The sequence below is a fragment of the Oryctolagus cuniculus genome, chromosome 20 (genome assembly GCF_051225735.1).
Source record: "Oryctolagus cuniculus isolate XC-2025 breed Fujian yellow rabbit chromosome 20, ASM5122573v1, whole genome shotgun sequence".
NCBI classification, from domain to species: domain Eukaryota; kingdom Metazoa; phylum Chordata; class Mammalia; order Lagomorpha; family Leporidae; genus Oryctolagus; species Oryctolagus cuniculus.
Window position 1 is genome coordinate 43,275,248 of NC_142886.1, and position 18,624 is coordinate 43,293,871.

Consider the following 18,624-nt stretch of genomic DNA (forward strand, 5'->3'; position numbering starts at 1 on the left):
GGGCCTGACCACTTGGTCCCACACAATCCTGGGGCCACAGAGCCTCCCATGAGTGACAGTCAGCCACTGAGCCCCTCATCCATTCACCTGCCAACATCTCTTCATGCTTCAAACCCCGTTCTCACACAACCTGGGGCAAAGCCAGGCGGCACCCCACGCCCCCCGAGATCAGCCCTACCTGCCCGGTGCCGCTTCCTAGCCTGGCACACCCTTCCTGCTCTGGGGTGACAGCCATCTCCACGCCACGCTGTGGGCGTCTCGGGGTGGGGCAGGAGTGAGTCTGTGCTGTGTGGATCCCGCGCAGCCATGACTTCCCGGCCCCTGGTGAGTGTCAGCCGTGGGAACAGCTGAGGGAGGCGAGTGGCGCCCACACTCGGGGTGAAACGCCAGGCTCATGCCCCAGAGTGCCGGTAGCCTCGGTGCCCACTGAGAAGTGTACTGGGGGTTGGGCGGGGGGACCTGCAGGATCTACCCGTGTCCCCAAGCCCAGGGCCACTTGGGGCTCTGCTGAGCGGCGGCGCTGTGTTCAGACCAGCAGGGGCTGAGCGCCCGTCGGCACCCAGCTTGCGTGGTCTCTGTCTCGGGGAGTCTACAAGGAGCAGGATGTCACCCCTGTGTCACCGGCACTCAGCTGGTCTTGTCTGAAAAGGAGCAGAGGCACAGAGAGGTCAGCGACTCGCCAGCCACTCACAGGCTGAGAGCGGCTGTGGTCACGCCCAGGACCCCTCCTCACTCCAGCTGCCCACCCTCTCGCCCGCACTCTGCGGCGCCCTCGTGGGTCTGAGTCCTGCAATTGCTGTGACCAGTGCACCGAGGCCCAGTGTGCTGCTGCAGCCCCACAGCCTCGCCACCTGTTGTGGCCTGGGGGGCCCGGCTGCATGGTTGCCGCGTGCCAGCCTCATACCCCCTTCCCCAGCCCCTGGCCCACTCCTGGCCAGCAAGCGCAACCTGCAGGTCTGGTGGATGCTGCGGCCACAATGGCCCTCGCTTTTGCCCAATTTCCTCCAGCCCCTCTGCTGCCACCCCAGCCAGGCCACCACGGGACCCCCACTGGGCAGCACTTGCCTCTCACTGGGGCTGCCAGCGGAAACGCAGGACCCCTGGAGTCTCAGACAGACAACAATGTGCCCATCCCAAAGGCCACACGGGAGATGCTAGAAGCTGTCCTGGCTCACCGGAAGCTCCCGTTTGGTTGCACATCTGTGCATTCACCGGCTGAGCCCGGCTGCCCTCCCCTCCCCTTGGTGCTGGAGCTGGGCTCAGACCCTGTCGTCTCCTGCTCTAAGTCCTCAGGATCACGTGCAGTGAGACACTGTCAGGGCCTCACCTCCTCAGGCTTTCCCCCTCCTCTCCCTTCGGTGCCATCCCTGGGCCTGCTCCCTCAGCCTCATCTGCATCCTGACTCCTCCCCTTGAGTCACTCTGGCACCAGGCCCATGCTATTTGCCCCCACTGAGCTCCGCTGCCTAAGATCCCTTGCTTGACCTCACAGCACCACGACGGCAGGGACCACTGAGCCATTTGCACCAAACACAGGGCCAGGTATACAGCGGGTGCCCAATAAATGCTGCTGACCGACCACAGAAGGGGTTCAGCATGGCTTGGGCCCGGGTAGCTCCTGCTTAGTGCAGGGACTGGGGAGGCCAGGTCACCGCCTGTCTCCCTGACAATGGCTTTAGGAGAGCGACCGCAGCAGCGATGGCTTCTGGCATCTTTTGAGGAGTTTGGCCAGCACCACGGTAACTCGCCGAGACACACTGCTGTCACACCCAATCAATCTGCCAGCCTGTCATCTTCTTCCCTTGCCAAGAAAAAAACATCATTTGGAAGTGAACTCAGAAGAACCCTAAATCACCAAGCTCAGAAGCTCGGCTCCAGAGGCATTAAAGAGCCCGGAGCAGGCGATGGCATGCCTCTGGCCCGCCGCCGGCCGCCGAAGTGGCCTCGGACTTGAACCAGGGGCTTCCTGAGCATCCAGCAGCTTTGGCCGAATTCCAGGGGGGAAGCTGGGACTTTGGGGGACTTCCCAGTTCCTGACTCCTCAGGGGCCCCGTTCCTCAGGGGACGGGCACATCGGCCCCTCGCCCCTCTCTGGGGACTCTGTCAGAAAAACCCTCACGGGGGCACAGACGCCCACGAAGGGACAGGTCTTAGTCTCACCACTTAAAGGGAAACGCGTGGCCTCATGGACTTCCACATCGCGTCTTCCCTCCTCTGTTCCCCTGCAGTCAGCCTTTTGGCTTCGAAGCTCAATCCATTCATTCCAAAGCCCCCCTTCCCGTGGTTTCTCTGTCCCTGTCATTTGTAAATTAATTTTTCCAGAGCCTCAAGCCAAGATTTTACCATCCCAGTTGTCTGGAGGATTCCTTTCCTAATTGATTTTCATGAAAATTGATTTGAGTTGAGTAAGAACATCTCTCTCTCCCTCTCTCTCCCTCTCTCTCTCTCTCTCTCTCACACACACACACACACACACACACACGGAGCTGCTCACGCAAGCACCGCCTGGCTGATGGACCAGGCTGTAAAACCTGGAGCTGCTTCCTATAAAATTGTTTCTTTGGGGGAGAGAAGGGTACAGGTGGGACTGGGTTTTCTGTTTCAATCCTGCTGGTTCATCCAGCAGAATTCTTGTCTCGGGACTGCCAACATCATCACACTGCTCTCCATCCTAGCAGGAAAAGTCTTCCAGAAGACAGGAAACTGAACAAGCGAACACCAGAAACCCTCCGTCAACTTCCCATCGGAAGGTCAGCCAAAAGTTCAACAAGGGACGCCCGTCCCAAGCCCCTGGAGTGTGCAGAAGGGACACAGTCCTGAGGAGTCACAGCTGACTGTCATAGCTGCTGTTCCGCACATTCAACAAAGCTGTCAATTCCAAAAGGGAAACAATTGTGAGTGAGACAGAGGCCGGTCAGAGGAGACAGCAGAAGACGGGGCCTGGCACTGGGGTGGGGCTGGAGGTGCCAGCCAGCTCAGAGCCCCTTGTTCTCTGGGGGTGCGGGGGGAGGGTACCCAGGCCAGCGTCCGGCAGCAGCGACCCAGCCAGTCCCCAGCAGGGCCCCATCCTGTGGGTCAGCTCCCGAGGCACAGCAGGCTGGCGCGCAGCCTGTCACCCTTAGGGCACCCACCCGAAGCGTTCCCAGTTCCCAAAGTGCCCCTGAGACAGGAGGACACAAGCTGCACACACCCCAGGGTGGGTCCTTCAATGCCCTCCACAGCCGAACAGTGCCCCAGAGCCTTCGGGACCCCCAGCCAGTCACAAATGCCCATCAGCCTCCAGGGCGATGGCCAGAACCACGTGGCAGGCCAGAGAGAGGAGAGCTGCGCTACCCTTAGCTACATTGCCAGTGGCAGCAACAGCTCCCGCTTCCTGTTTCTTACGGCCCAGGCCCTGCGCTAGGAATCTTGCTTTCTCCCATCAGTACTGCTAACAGCACCATCAGGAAGAACAAACCAGGCTCAGAAACGTTACCCTGCAAGGCCCAGCTAGGAAGGGGCAGACATGGAAGCCCCTCTCTGACTGCATGGGCGGCGGCGGTGGGGGGTACTCCCTGGCCTCTACTCTGGTGCCCAGAGAACCAAGGGTGAGGGATGCATCCTCGGGCCGTCTGGACATGCGGACGGTGCCTTCTTACGTCCCCCATGAGTGGCCCACACCCATCGTCTGTGCACGCCCCAACTCCACCACCTGCAGGCAACACAGCTCTGGCTTTCTCGCAGCCCTGGGGAAGGTTCCTGGCAAGCTGGCCGGTGGTTGTGGTAGGAAATAAAGAATGTATATTCCGGAGCACTGTCCGTTTCAGGTTTATTTCCTTTCCCCCTGTCTGGGCCCTGGTGGCCCCTTTGTACCCAAGCCCAGTCCTGAGGGCCTTGGGCCACAGCCGAGGTCTCACCTGGAGTTTACCTTCTCAGGGCCAGCTGGGAAGGACCCGGGCAGACTTCCTTTTCTTAAACTCTCCCCAGGGTGGGGTGGCTGTGGGAAGCTACAGGGGTGTCAGGAGCCAAGAGCCACCTCCCCGCCCCAGCCCCGCAGCCCCTGCCCGCAGGGTCCCAGCCCGGGCGCTTCTCTGCTCACCTGCACGAAGCCCCAGAGCGGGTGGAGCGCGCAGTGCAGCAGCAGCGAGGGCCAGCAGCAGCCACGGCGCAGCACCAGGTCCCGGAGCAGCATCTCGGCGGCCGCAGCCCCGCTCGAGGGGCCAACTGTCAGGGGAGCAAGGCTCGGGTCAGGCGGGCACCATCGCCGCCGCGCCCCAGCGCACGCACCAGCCCGGGGCAGCGGGCACGCCCCGCACCCCTGGGCACCCTCGTCAACCAGGCGGGCGCCTTTGCTCCAGCTTGCACACTCGCTGGCCTAGCGTCCAGCCCAGCACTCACACCCCGTTCTAGGCACACGGCCGGAAGCCAGCGAGCGCACCCTGGCCCCTGAGTACACTCACCGAGCCCCGGGCACCCCTCTGAAATCGCCGTACACAACTCGCTCTCACGGCGAGCACACTTCAAATCCGGCGGGCGCCGCTCACCCTGCGCGCACACTCACAGCATCGTGCACCACCCACGGGCTCCCGTGCACACCCACCGACTCCTGCCTACACCGCACCGCGAAATCGCCCGCTGCGTGCACCCTCTCTGCCCCGCCGGCCTCACTGCGCACAATGCAACACTTGCAACCTCCGCGCGCCCCCGGCTTCCCGCCCCCCGAGCCCCGCTCTCCCCCTCCTCCCAGCCCGCACCCCCTCCAGTGCCTCACGCCACCTTGGCGGGCTGCGGCCCCGGCAGATCCCCGGCGCGGAGAAGGGAGATCCGCGCTCCCCCCGCGGCAGCTCCGTTTAGCCGCCGGACGGCCCCCATTTAAAGCCCGCCGCCTCCCCTGTCCCCCCGCCCTCTAGGCGGGGCCTCGGTCCTCACCCTGGCGGCTGCGCGGACGCCCGGGGGCTTCACATGCTGGGGAGGAGCGCCGAGCACTGGAGCAAAAGTTTGCGCGCCGCTTGGGCCTCCGGGGCGGCCGAGCCGGGGACCCGGGCGCCGCGCGCTCGCTCGGGACGCAGGGCGCGGCGGCTCCGGGCTGCGCCTGGCCGCGCGCGGGGCGGCACCCTGCGCCCAGGGCCGGGGCGGGCGGCCGAGGCGGAGGCGGAGGGCGGGTAAAGTCTCCCCCGAGCCGCCTGGAGCCGGCCGCGCGAACCCTCCCCGCGCCGCCCGGGTCCCCACCCTTCCCGGTGGCGCCGCGCGGCTGGCCGGAGAGCGGGGGTGCCCCGGCTCTCCGCGCCTCTCACGCAGCGGGCCGGAGGCGCGGGCCCCCGAGCGCCGGCGGGGGCAGCAGGGCCGCGGGCGGAGGCGAAATCAATAATGCACGAAAAAGGGCAACAGACGTGAGCTGAGCCAGCGCCTCGCCCGCCTCCCGCCCGGGACTGCGCTCCCGCCCGCGCTCCCCGCCGCCGCCGCCGCCGCCGCAGTGATTCCTCGTCTCCATCTAGCGAGGCTATTGTGTATTGGGCGCTTAATAATTTATTCATTCCCCCGGAGGCCCAGGAGTCCCGGCGCTCGGGGGTCTCGCTCCTCGCTTGCCTGTTCTCCCGGGAGCAGTGATTTTTTGAGACCCCTTTTCCCCGGGTGCCGAGCTAGCAGGTGCAGGCCACCTTGCCCGGGGTCAAGTGCCTGGCCCTCGAGTTTGCGGCCCTGCAGGGGGGTCTCCCCGCCAGCCAGCCTTCGACTGCGTCTCTCTGGGGAAGAATCCTTCTGGCACTGCCTCTCCCCGCCCGTCTGTAGAAGGCGCGGGCGGGGGAGAGATTATCAACAAGTCGTCCTGGGGAAACGGTGGATTCCATCTCTCAAGTTGCTCCTGCAGGCACCTGGCCGCTCCTCTTGGGCGGCGGCAACTCGGTCCTGCCCTGCCCCAGGGCTGAGCGCGGCTCATCGGTACCCAGCCTCTGCAAACCCGCACCTCAGCCTCAACTAGGGAGAGGCGGGGCACAAACTGCTGGGGCCTTGGCTGCCCACGGAGAGGGTCCCGCTGTCCCTGGCAGGGCAGACAGCGAGGGGTCGCTCCAGACAGGGCAGGCAGGCCGGAGGATTGCAGACTGGAGAGAGGGGAGTGAAACCCTCCAGGCCAAGGGGAGCTGCAGGGTGTAGGTTTTGGTTGCTCCTTGGGCAAAAATATGCAAATGCTTGTTCATTTGCTCCGTGCCTGTGAGCACCCACTAGGGTCCAGACGGAGTACTGGATGCTGGGTGGCCACATCACATGTGGCCTCAGCCCATTGTCAGAGGAGGAGGCTGGGGAGGAGCTTCCTGGCTGACCTGGACAGTTTGAAGCCAGGGAATGACGTGTGAACTCGAGCCGGCCGAGGGCACAGGAGCCCTGGGTGCTGGCTGCCTGTGCGGGGGGAGCCGCTGAGCGTGCTTCGCTCAGTGCACGACTTCAGCAGCCCCCGCCCGATGTTTATGCTCGGAGCACTTTGTCACTTATAAATGTTCTTTCTGTCACCTTTCAGTTCCACGCTCACGACGCTGCGATAAACATAATTGCCCGATTTGCCAAGTTCAGAGATGTTTATGGCTTAGCCTGAATCACACAGCCACTCCCCTGGGATTGAGATAGATTCAAAAGCACCTGCCCCCCCCCCCAAAAAAAAAGACAAATGCAAGGCTGGGAGAGGCCGGGCAGGTTCTGTACATGGGAAAGCCTGCATCGTCCATCTGCCCTTCAGGGTCCCTGTTTCAGACCCAATCCACGCTCAAGGGTCGCGCGGGCCCCACATGTTCTGTGCCCTTGTGATACTGTGGAACATCAAGCCTCCCTTGGAGTGAAGACTGGACTGTCACTCAAGCCATAGCAGGACCAAGGGAGGTCATGGCTCCCCTCCCCCTGCCTGGACTCAGGACACCAGGGCACGTGGGGTCCTGCAGGTGCCTCTACTCAGAAATGCGGGGCAGTTCAACCAGCAGGAAAACGATGAATGACGCAGGATGAGGAGCGCGGGGTCTGGGAAGGGGATTGCAGGATTCCCTGTGGCTGTCAGGAGGCAGCCAGCGGGCGCGCTGAGCGACTGGACATGCTTCCTTCGGAAGATAGGGCCAGCCCGGTGATGCTCGGTCTTGCGCTTGCTGCCCTTGCTCCCTGCTTCACTCCCCTGGCCTCTCCCCTTTGCTGTGCTAGGATCGCATCCCTGGGTGACGCGTCAGCAAGCCGCGCGTGCTGCGGGCTCTGTCTCCCGAGGGACAGGGACAGCAGGTACCACAGTGGTTCTGAAAAGCAGAACTTCAGTGTGGGACATTGGAGTTGGGTTTTCCGTCTGTAAGCAATAGGGACCCACTTCTGTGTGACAGTGAACAGGACTATATCTGGCAAAAGTGACGTTGCAACTTCTTCTTAAACCTTTACTTATTTATTTGAAAGGCAGACTTACAGAGAGAAGAAGAGATCATTTTTTAAAAAAGATTTATTTAGTTTTTATTTGAAAAAGTTATATATAGAGAAAGGGGGAGAGAGAGAGGGAGAAGGAAGGGAGAGGGAGAGGGAGAAGAGAGGGAGAGAGAGACAGGGAGAGATCTTCCATCTGCTGGTTCCCTCCCCAAATGGTCACAATGGCCAGGACTCATCTGTGAAGCCAGGAGCCAGGAGCTTCTTCCAGGTCTCCCATGTGGATGTACTGCTTTCCCAGGCGCACTATCAGGGACTTGAAACAACACCCACTCGGCACTCAGGCTACTGTTTAACCAACTGCACCACAGTGCTGGCAGAAAGAGAGAGAGAGGTCTTCCATCCGCTGGTTCACTCCCCCAAATGACCACAACAGCCGGGGCTGGACCAGAATGAAGCCAGGAGCCAGGAGCTTCATCCAGGTCTCCCACATAGTTGGCAGAGGCCCAAGCACTTGATCCATCTTCCTCTGCTTTCCCAGTCCCTTAGCAGAGAGCTGAATTAGAAGTAGAGCCACCGGGACTCGAATCTGAGCCCATATGGGACGCCGGCGTCACAGGCAGCATCTCAACGCGCTGTGCCACAATGCACACTCTGACATAATTTCTAAAGCTTTGTCTGCAGCTAACGGGAGTGGGGTGTACATAACAGAACCCTGCAATGGGGTTAAGTGGGGGAGACGGTAATCCTAAGGATGGTGAGGTTGGGGGCCTCCTGGCAGTATCAGCAGCCTTGCAGATGGCAGGCTCAGGGAAGCCCGCTGCCGACTTAGGGCACGCTTCGTGAAAGCTTTAAGGATGCTCTTGTGATCCAAGACAGACTATCCTGAAAATTAAGCCCAGGATCTGACTGTGAGCGTGGCAGAGCTAAAAAGGATTCTAAACACGCAGCTACATCGCCGTCTTATGTCCAATCAGGGCTCTGATAGGCAGTGATTTGGACCTTGCGATGTCTAATGGAGACATGTGGATGGGCAAGCCTGAACATTCGCAGAACCCACAGTCTCCCGAAATCCTCTGCTGGAGAGAAGCGACTCTCCTGCTCGTTGGAACAGAGCGGTTCCTCTTGGCCTGGAGACTGTAGTGACCTCACTGAAGCAGGCGCTTTGCAGTGTGGCACTTGTCACAAGAATAGCCTACAGCAGATGAGCTGAGAGGCCAGGATTTTTTTGCATATTCAGGGGGAAAAGAACTGAAGGCTCAGAGAGGCATGAATGTGAGAATGCTAAGACCCTAGGTCCCACCTCTTGCCTCTGTTCCCTGGAATGGCGCAGAGAACACTCCTTTCACTGACAGAAAGAAAAGGCTCCCAGGGAACTTTGGCACCTTGGAGGAGTGCAGCGGAAGACCTGGCTGCGTGACAGGAGAGGGCGGGGAGATCGAGTCCCTTGTGCCAGTGGAAGTCAATGAAATGGCAAGGGCCAGGCGGCCAGTGGGTCCCGAGAGGGAAGGGGGCAAAGCTGGAGTGGCCATCCGGGTGACCTGGGCTATCGGAATCCAAGTCAACGGCTCAGAGATGGTTGTGTGAGTGGGGTGAGAAAGAGAGCTGACTGTGGCCATGCTCAGTTTCTGTAAGTGCAAGAAACTCGGGAGTGGAAGGCCAGAGAGATGACATCAACTACTGCAGTGGGGAATGACCTAAGACTGCTCACAGCCCAGAGTCCACGGGTTGAAGAGCCTGGGTTTCTTTGAAGGACCACGCGATGCCACGGAGGCATCAGGTCAGCCAAGCACAGCAGCAATCTAACAGGTGATGGTGCATTTAGGGGCCGAGGAACAGGTGAATTACCTAAGCATCTGGCCTCCTGTCACCATCTCATTTGAAGTTTGCTACGATGTTGTGATAGAGAGGGTCTCATCTACAGGCAGATGACGTCTTAGATTGGTGCTAGTTAGGCACAGACAATAACCGCTTTTCAGCCTCCTGCAAGGGGGAAGTGGCCCAAGGTGCAGGTGCACCCTGCCTGCTGTGCAGGGCTAGCTGGCTCAGCTGTCAGGCAAGGGCTTGGAGGGCAAGCAAGCAGTGTGTGGATGAGCTCACGGAAGCGTGCACAAACGCTTTGGGTCTTTTCGCCTCATTAATGCTCACCAGAGAGCATCCATTGCCAAGGAGGCTGTCGGCGATCGGTAGACAGGGTGACCCAGCTGCTCTCCTGGGCCCTGCTAGTGCTTCCCTGACACACAGACGGCTCAGCTGTGACAGCGGCGGGGATAACAGCTGTGGGGTTGGAGAATCTTTCTCCTGGATGCACTGGGAGCTGATAGATGTGTCTGTGATAGCTAGAACACAAGTCTGGGAACCAGGGAGTGGAGGGAGGCCCAGTCCCCCTGAGCCCTGCAGAATCTGTGCTGTGTTGCTGCCACCTTGGCTCAGAAGGGTTAGAAGTGCTGGCTTGGGGCTGGTGCTGTAGCACAGTGGGTTAAACCACTGCCCATAGCACCGGCAGCCTATATGAGCGCCCGGGTGAGTCTCAGCTGCTCCACTTCTGTCCAGCTCTCTGCTAATGCGCCTGGGAAAGCAGTGGAGGATGGCCCAAGTGCTTGGGCCCCTGCACCCACATGGGAGTGAACCAGGGACATAAAATCAATCTCTCTCTCTCCTCTCCATCTGTGTGTGTGTGTGTGTGTGTCTCCCTCTTTCTCCCCCTCTCTCTGTAACTTTCAACTAAACACGTAAATAATTATTTTAAAAAAGAAGACGTGCTGGATCCTAGAGGCTGAAACCTGCCTGGATGAACCCAGAAGCCGTGACCGTGAGCTGGCACCTTGGGCCCTTGGGCTGCTCCTGCCGGTGGGCCAGCAGTGAGAGAAGGGGTTGCTGTTTTGGGGGGTGATTGCCTTTGTTGCCATGGGGGAGGGCGTGGCTAGGGAGGATCCGGCATGAAGGACTGAATTGTGTTGCCCTGGGATGCGTATGTGGAAGATCTAGTCCCCAGGGGCTACATTGGGAGACAGGGTCTCTGGAAGGTCATTAGGATGAAATGATGTCATGGGGTGGGCATTGCTGTCCCTACAGGAAGAGGAAGTGAGCCAGAGCAACACGCGGAGAAAGGCCAAGTGAGGAGAGCAACCATCAGCCAGCAAGACGGCCCTCAGCCTTGACCTGGGACTGCCACACTCCAGACGGCGAGGAGATCCAATGTTTTAAGGTGAGGATCCTTCCTTCCTTCCTTCCTTCCTTCCTTCCTTCCTTCCTTCCTTCCTTCCTTCCTTCCTTCCTTCCTTCCTTCCTTCCTTCCTTCCTTCCTTCTTCTCTCTCTCTCTTTCTCTCTCTCTCTTTCTTTCTCTCTCTCTCTCTTTCTTTCTCTCTCTCTCTCTTTCTTTCTCTCTCTCTCTCTTTCTTTCTCTCTCTCTCTCTTTCTTTCTCTCTCTCTCTTTCTTTCTCTCTCTCTCTTTCTTTCTCCCTTTCTCCCTTTCTCTCTTTCTCTCTCTCTCTCTCTCCTTCTCTCTTTCTCTCTTCCTCTCTTCCTCTCTTCCTCTCTTCCTCTCTTCCTTTCTTTCTTTCTCTTTCTTTCTTTCTTTCTTTCTTTCTTTCTTTCTTTCTTTCTTTCTTTCTTTCTTTCTTTCTTTCTTTCTTTCTTTCTTTCTTTCTTTCTTTCTTTCTTTCTTTCTTCTTTGAGAGGCAGACAGACAAAGAGAGAAAGGGAGACAAACAGACTGACAAAGAGAGGACACTCCCATTTCCTGCTTTACTCCCAAAATACCCACAGCACTGGGGCTGGACCAGACCAAAACCAGGAGTCAGGAACTCGATCCAGGTCACCCACCTGGGTGACAGGGCCCCAGGTACTGGAGCCATCTTTGCTGCCTCCCAGGGTGGTGCATTAGCAGAAGCTGGAATCAGGAGCAGAGCTGAGACTTGAACCCCGGCACTCCAGCATGGGCTGCAGGTGTCTTACCCACTGCACCCACTGCCCACCCCGCGAGGGTGGCTGTCTATGGCTTAGCCAGTGGCCTGCAGTTTGAGCTGGCGGTTCCACTGGGGCTTCTCTGCTCAGAGATGAACGTGAATGAGCGATCCCAACATTCAGAGACCTGCAGATGAGAGAGAACCCAGACAGCTGAGGAGCTGCCGTGGAGATCCGGAGAGCCGGTGGGGAGGGGTCAGGCCGAGGGGGATGTGAGGGAGCCGCGGAGGCCGAGGCCGCTTTGATAACCATCCCTTTGGCGGTGGACAGCGCACCCCTGGGCGAGCTACGTCCGTCCTTCACAGGGCAAAGTCTGTGTGGCCCCATCACTTGTTGCACTCCCGCCACCTCTCGACACTGCCACACCAAGGGCACTCACACTCTCCGGGTGAGTTCAGGTGGGGGACACACCATGCCAAAACTGTAACACGTTCTGGATAAGGCGGGGAGTGGGGGGGCTGTGTTAGGCCCCACTTATGCACCTGCTCCAGCAGACTCATTCCATCTGCCCCTCAGGCTGGTCAGTGAGGAGGGCGGCCGTGTTCCTTCTCCTCGCACCACCAACCTCTCAGCCTCCCCAGGGTGAGGGTGGACTTCCCCAGGCCTCCAGCATGCCCGTCTTGCCAGTGTTCTGGAACACTCTCAATGCTGGCTGCAGGAATTTCTCTAGAACCTCCAACACCGGGTCTGCTGGCTCACCACACAGCAGGCCAATCGCTGGCATTGGGGTGGGGGGAGCGAGTGGGTGTGTTTTGCAAAGAGCAGAGTAAGGGGCTGGGCAGCTTCAGTCCTGGGGTCCCGGGGTGAGGGGCGAAGGTCCTTGCACCTTGAGGTAGGGGGTGAGGACCGTGCGTTCAGCATGTGAGCAGGTCCCCGCTGGTCTGCGCTGCTCGTGGCCCTCCTCCCGTGGATTGGCAGTATCGCGCTCTTTGGGGAATGTGGATGATAGAAAGCAGGCTCCAGTCGCCCCGGGCCTGTGCACAGGTGGGAGGCACAGTTTGCTGGGCCCCGGAGTTCCTGGAGCACACCTCCTTAAGACAAAACTTCCAGATGTCACCCACGGGGGAGCCCGGCGATCTCGGGAGTCTTATGTTCAGGGACCCTGGAGGGCCAGCAGCACCGCTCCTTGCATGCAATGAGTTAATTTTGGTGACAGCAAAAGGAGGGAGGGAGCCTGGGCAACTGGCAGACCAGGTGGGCACGCCTGCGATCAGGAGGCATCGGGTAAAAAGCTCACTTTCAGGGGGGCCACAGCAGTGGCTGCCCGGGGGGTGGGGTTGGGGCTCCTCCCACCAAGCCCATGCTCGGGTGGCCCCCACACCGTGGAGACAGTGGCCGTGCTCGCCAGCGGCTGTCTGCAGCGGCCGCGGACACCTGAGGTGCGGGAGGTGCCGGTGCCGGCAGGGTTCCAGCAGGGTTCGTTCTGATCGGTGAGAGACGAGTCTGGGGCGCGCTGGCAGGTCATTTGTCTCCTTCCCTCCACCGTGGTTCCATCTGGCTTCTGCGAATGCGTCTTGAGTGACTGAGCAGCTGGCCCTGTTCCCTGGCAGAGCCGTGGCCAGCTCAGCATCGCATTCGGTTTGCTTTCCTTTCCTGGCCACCAGCCTCCCGAGTTTCCCTCACTCGTTCCGACCTGAGTGGCTCCCCCTGAAAGGGGTTCTAAACATACTAAAAGGGGACCCCAGCTTAGGCAGATTCTTATGGGTTTCCTGGATTCTAGAGGCTTTGACATAAAGTGATGTGGAACACCGTGCAACCAGGATGGCTCACATTGGAACATCTGTGTGAGTGGAAGGAGCTGAGAGCAGGGGTCCTCAGGAGTCCTGGTGGTTTTCCCGAGGCCTCTGCTTTTGGACCAATCCTGGGTGAGTTCCAGCGGGAAGATGTCACGCTGACCCCGGATGTGGGGACTGAGAGTGATTCCCGGTGGCCATGTGATCTGGGAGTTTCTAAACTCCGAAGCCTGGCTCCTTTCCCCTGTCTCTCAGGGAGCAGAATCGTGTGGTTGGCTCTCTGAATCCATGGGTTCTGCAGCCACAAATTCCCCCAAAGGCAAATTGAAATAATGCAAAGGAAGTGATTTTACCTGGCCTGCAGTGGATTACGCCATCACCTGCAAAGCCGGCATCCGGTGAGTGCCAGATGGGATCCCAGCTGCACCATCCCAGCCGCTCCACTTCCCAGCCAGCTCCCTGCTAATGCGCTTGGGAACGAAGCGGAAGATGGCCAAAATCACGGAGCCCTTGCAACCCACGTGGGAGACCTGGATGGAGTTCCAGGCTCCTGGTGTTGGCCTGGCCCAGCCATGGAGGTCTTCCTGGATTTCCTGGTTGACCAGCTGTGGAGAAGGAAAGCCCCACCCCCCAGGGCTCTGTGGTTCACAGCCGGGTCCCACACCCCGGTCGGCGACCTCAGACCTGAGCGGGACTCACTGCCTGGGGTGGTGGGAGGGCAGCCTGTGAGGTTCCAAACTTGGAAGGTGAGATGTCTGAATGCAGAGGGGAGGCAGGGCACCAGGGAGAGAAGGAGGGGCCTGGATGTTTTCTGTGCTCTAAAACCATCTGTGTCTTCCCTCCCTCTCTGCACGGTCGTAATTTTGATCTCCACATCCGTGTCCAATGCCATCTTCCTACCACAATAGTCCAGACAGACAGGATCCGAGAGATGCTCTGGTCAGAACTGCTTGGCTGACCACTCCCTGGGCCAGGATGGCCAAGTGCAAATGCCAGCGGGGACAGCCAGCAAGAACCTGCTCTGGACTGAGCAGAAGCTGTCAGGGAGGGGGAGGGGCCGACTCGCCAAGAACTCACGTTTTGTTGTTGTTGTTGTTGTTGTTTTTTGACAGGCAGAGTGGACAGTGATAGAGAGAGAGAGACAGAGAGAAAGGTCTTCCTTTGCTGTTGGTTCACCCTCCAATGGCCGCCGTGGCCGGCGCACCGCGCTGATCCGATGGCAGGAGCCAGGTACTTCTCCTGGTCTCCCATGGGGTGCAGGGCCCAAGTACTTGGGCCATCCTCCACTGCACTCCCGGGCCACAACAGAGAGCTGGCCTGGAAGAGGAGCACTGGGGCAGAATCCAGCGCCCCGACTGGGACTAGAACCTGGGGTGCCGGCGCCGCAAGGCAGAGGATTAGCCTAGTGAGCCGCGGCGCCGGCAAGAACTCACGTTCTAAGGGAGGGAGGAGAGACACACAGAACCCTAACCTGCAAACGGGGCCCTTTCTCTTCCCTGCTTAAAACTCCCTGGAGAATCCCTGCCAGCACCCTGACACCCCTGACTCCCCGCCATGGTCCCCCCACTTTTTAAAAGATTTTATTTATTTATTTGAGAGGTAGAGTTACAGACAGTGAAAGAGAGAGACAGAGAGAAAGGTCTTCCTTCCATTGGTGCACTCCCCAGATGGCCGCAACGGCTGGAGCTGCACCTATCCGAAGCCAGGAGCCAGGAGCTTCCTCCTGGTCTCCCATGCGGGTGCAGCAGCCCAAGCACTTGGACCATCCTCCACTGCCTTTCTGGGCCACAGCAGAGAGCTGGACTGGAAGAAGAGCAGCTGGGACTAGGACCGGCGCCCATATGGGATTAACCTAGTGCACCATGCAGCCAGCCCCACCACGATCCTTTTGCTCTGAGCTCTGCAGCTCCCAGCATGCCCCTCGCTGTCTCACAGTGCCCCCTGCCCAGAATCCCTTCTGTTCTTGCCGGTGAGGCTCGACCCCACCTCCTTTCTCTCTGATGCCTCTCTCCCAGGGTGCCCATCCCGTGCACTCTAGCTATGCGGCCGTGCTACGGTCCCCATGGGGTTTGCCCCAACAGGTTCACCTGTGAGGATGGTGACAGGTGGTGGGTCCTTTAAGAGGTGTGGCCTAGTAGGCGCTGCCTTGGGAGGGGTTGTGGACCCTGAGTCAGTTCTTGCTGAAGTGAGTTGTGTAAAAGAGCCCTCTGGCTTCCTGTCTGACTGTGGCAGCTCTCACAGGGGCCCTGGCCTAGACGCCCTCGCTGGGGGCTGCCTGCTCCTGGGCTTTCTGCATCCACAACTTTATTAAGTACGCAGCCTCTGGGTTGTCGTTACAGCTGCAGAGGTGGACCCCATACCGAGGGTGCGCAGAGAGGCCATGAGCCGTGGGGAGAGTGCAAAGGACTCCGACTTCAGGGTCTGTTGTTTGAGGCCGGGTCGAATACACAAAGTTTCCTTGACGGCTCCCAACCTCAGTTTCCTGGGCTGTAGAATGGGGAAGCTGCTGTTTGTCTTGCTGGGCTGTGGCGGGGAATGTTTGGAATAATGCACGTGGCGCTCCAAGCCTTTCACAGAGCAGGCCCACAAGAAATGACAAAGGCTTGGGGCTGGCACTGTGGTGTAGCGGGCTAAGCCTCTGCCTGCGGTGCTGGCATACATGTGGGTGTCGGTTCTAGTCCCAGCTGCGCCTCTTCTGATCCAGGTCTCCGCTATGGCCTGGGAAAGCAGTGGAAAATGGCCCAAGTGCATGGGCCCCTGCACCCATGTGGGAGACCCGGAAGAAGCTCCTGGCCCCTGGCTTTGGATTGACTCACCTCCAGCCATTGCAGCCATTTGGGGAGTGAACCAGTGGAGGGAAGCCCTCTCTCTGTCTCTCCCTCTCTCTAATTCTACCTCTCAAATAAATAAATAAAATCCTTAAAAAAAGAATAAAAGAAACACCAAAGGCTTAGCTGCAAGTCTGGCTCCTCTCCCAGGTGGGAGGGCCTTGGAGCCAGGGCCCGGTTTTATTCCCCTTTGACTCCAGGCACCAGCAGCACCCGCTGTGGCACAGGAACCCTGCAGACTGGTGACCCGCCAGGCTGTATTGGGTGGACAAAGCAGATGCTGGGGAAGCCAAGGGGCATGCGGGTCCAAGTTGGCCTCAGGCCTCGGCCTGGCTGTTCCTCTGCCTGGAACTCACCTCCCCAAGGATCTGCAGGGCCCAGCCCCTCCCCTCCCTGTCACTCTTTCAAGGAGGTAAAGGTGTGGTTTGAATGTTTTGTCTTCCAAAACTCATGTCTTGGAAACGCAATCCTCAGTGCAGGGTTGGGAGGTAGGACCTGATGCGAGTGTTGAGGTCCTGAGAGCTCTGCCTTCAAGGATGGTTCAGGCAGGCCAGGGCTTGGGGTCCCTTGTCCATTGCCTGGCGCAGACTCTGCCCCCAGCCCTGCACCCCCTCAGCCCACCCCTGGTTCCAGCAGCAGCCATGATGGGCAGTTCCTCTGCAACCTGGGCTCCCCCCACCACGCACCCCACCCCACCCTGCTGCTGCATCTGCTTCCTGCCTTAGAGCCCAGGAAGCTCACGTGGCAGGTGGAAACCGGATGTGGAGGGGCTGAGCAGGGTTGAGGGACGCACGGCCCACCTTGGCAGGGGCAGCGTGGGGCTCACGCTGCGTCGTTTCTGGGGTCCCCAGTGGACGGAGGCCTGAGACGCACACTGCCTGCTCTGCACGCACCCTGGCTTCCCCTCCTCCCACGGGCTCCCCTCCCAAGCCGCTCAGCTGCACACAGCCCTGGCCTCATGCTCTGCTGGTGGGAGAGCTCAGACTAAGACACCAGCCTGGGTGCAGGAGTCCATGGCAGCACAGGACTCGCGGGTCTCCAGGGCAGAGTTGCGGGACGAGTGGAGGCAGGAAGGGAACGAGACGCAGAGTTCCCCAGCTCGGGCCTTGCCTGGTGGTGAGTTGTTTGGGTGCTGCTGTATCAGGCAGAACCTGCCGAGCGCTGATTCTTCTTGTTTACAATGGGATTTCCATGGTGTGGCTTCTGCCTGGAGACCTGTCTGCCTCTGAGCTTTGTGGATTTGGCAGGGAATGAGAGTTTTGCCATTTACTTTAGCCGGAAATGTCAGAAGCGTCCGAGGGTTCGCAGATCCACTGCTGACACCAGCAGCGGCCCAGCACAGCGCCGTTCTGGACAAGGCTGCAAAGAGCTGACCCCGCTCGGAAGGCAGCGTCGAAGGATCCCTTCGGCCCGACAGACCCTGAAATATGACAGAGAGCGTTTGCACATGGAGGCGCTCAGCAAACACGCACAGGATGCAGACGCCGCCAGGCCTCAGGCCCCGGGGACTGGAATTGTCTGCCGCAGGGCCCCTGCCCTCGTTTCCGGAGCTCAGGTCTGATGGGGAAGACGCAGAAGGAAAGATTCGATGACCGTGCAGCGCGGGGCCGAGGGGAGGCGGGCTGCAAACGCCCGGAGCAGCCTGGCGCTTTCTGCCTCTTGGCACGGTTGTACTTTCTGCTCCGGAGTTGACCAAACAACGGCTTCCTGCACTCATTCTGCAGCTTCCGCCTCCCTGCCTGGGCATGCAGTTCCTGCCCCCCGAAATGCCTTGCCCTCCTCCTTCCCGGCAGAGCACCGGTCAGTCCTCCGATCCGGCTCACATGACCTACCTTAGGAGGCAGACCCCACCCGACCCCCGCCCTCCTCCGTGCTAGGACCGGACAGCTGCCGTTTGTACTCTGTCCTGCAGTGACTACGACGGCGATGAGGAATGGGGAGACTGATGATGTCGGAGAAGAGCGTGCTGGCTCTGCTATCGGACAGGGCAGGGTTTGAGTCCCAGGACTCCCAGTGCCTGCGATGTGTCGGAGGGGAGAGCAGGAGAGGGAGAGATGCGGCCGGGGGAGGGGCACGCCCCCTCCTGGGCCTTCTGAGCCCAGCTGAGACCTCGGGATTCATTCTGGGGCTTTCAGCTGGAGAGTGGCCGCACACACTTGCAGGGGACACGCTGGCAGTGTTGGGGGTCGGGGGTTGGGGGTGGGGGTGGTAGATGGAAGGCCATGAGCAGACAGCCTGGGCTTGGAGCTGCACAGAGCAGGTTCAACTAACAGCTCTGTTATTCAAACAGCTCTGTTATTCTGGGTGGCAATTAAACTCAAGTCTCAGTTTGCATCTGTAAAACAGGAATACTGAGATTTCCTTACTGTTGGATGGGAATTGGTCTTCTAAACTGAAACATACCATGAATAGTTTTGCCTAGAAATGGGCTTAAACATGTAGGATTTTGTTTCTCTCTGGTTAAAAGGGCTCTGGGCCCTCTGCTGCTCCACAGAGCAAGGCTCAGGTTCCGTTTAGCTCGCTCTCAGAGGGCTGTGGGCGAGGAACAGCAACCCCAGAGGTGGTGTTGCAGGAAGGGCCCTTAACTGTGTCACACGAGAGGCTCAGGTCACCTGTGTTCCTGCAATAGTGGGGCCCCTTTATTGAGTCTTAAAGGGACACCCAACAGTGTTGCCATCAGCAAGCACAGGGAAAACCTGGCAGGGCTCGGGCCAGAGGGGCAGGGGCCGAGTGTGTCC

General features: G+C 59.5%; 1 protein-coding gene across 4 annotated transcripts in view; it reads right to left on the minus strand.

Annotated features, from left to right (window-relative positions):
• Positions 1–5,404, minus strand: part of PRIMA1 (proline rich membrane anchor 1) — a 49,254-nt gene extending 43,850 nt beyond the window's left edge. For 3 of the 4 annotated variants that reach the window (XR_011385024.2, XR_007911819.3, XM_051826424.3), the window contains exons 1-2: positions 4,755–4,894; positions 4,078–4,202 (exon numbers count right to left, since the gene is read on the minus strand). Coding sequence is in view for 2 of the 4 variants with exons in the window: in XM_051826424.3 (XP_051682384.1) it covers positions 4,078–4,170 (93 nt within the window). In the remaining 2 variants the exon portion in view is untranslated. The other variant, XM_051826425.3, reaches the window with a different exon arrangement.
• Between the last annotated feature and the right edge of the window lie 13,220 nt (positions 5,405–18,624).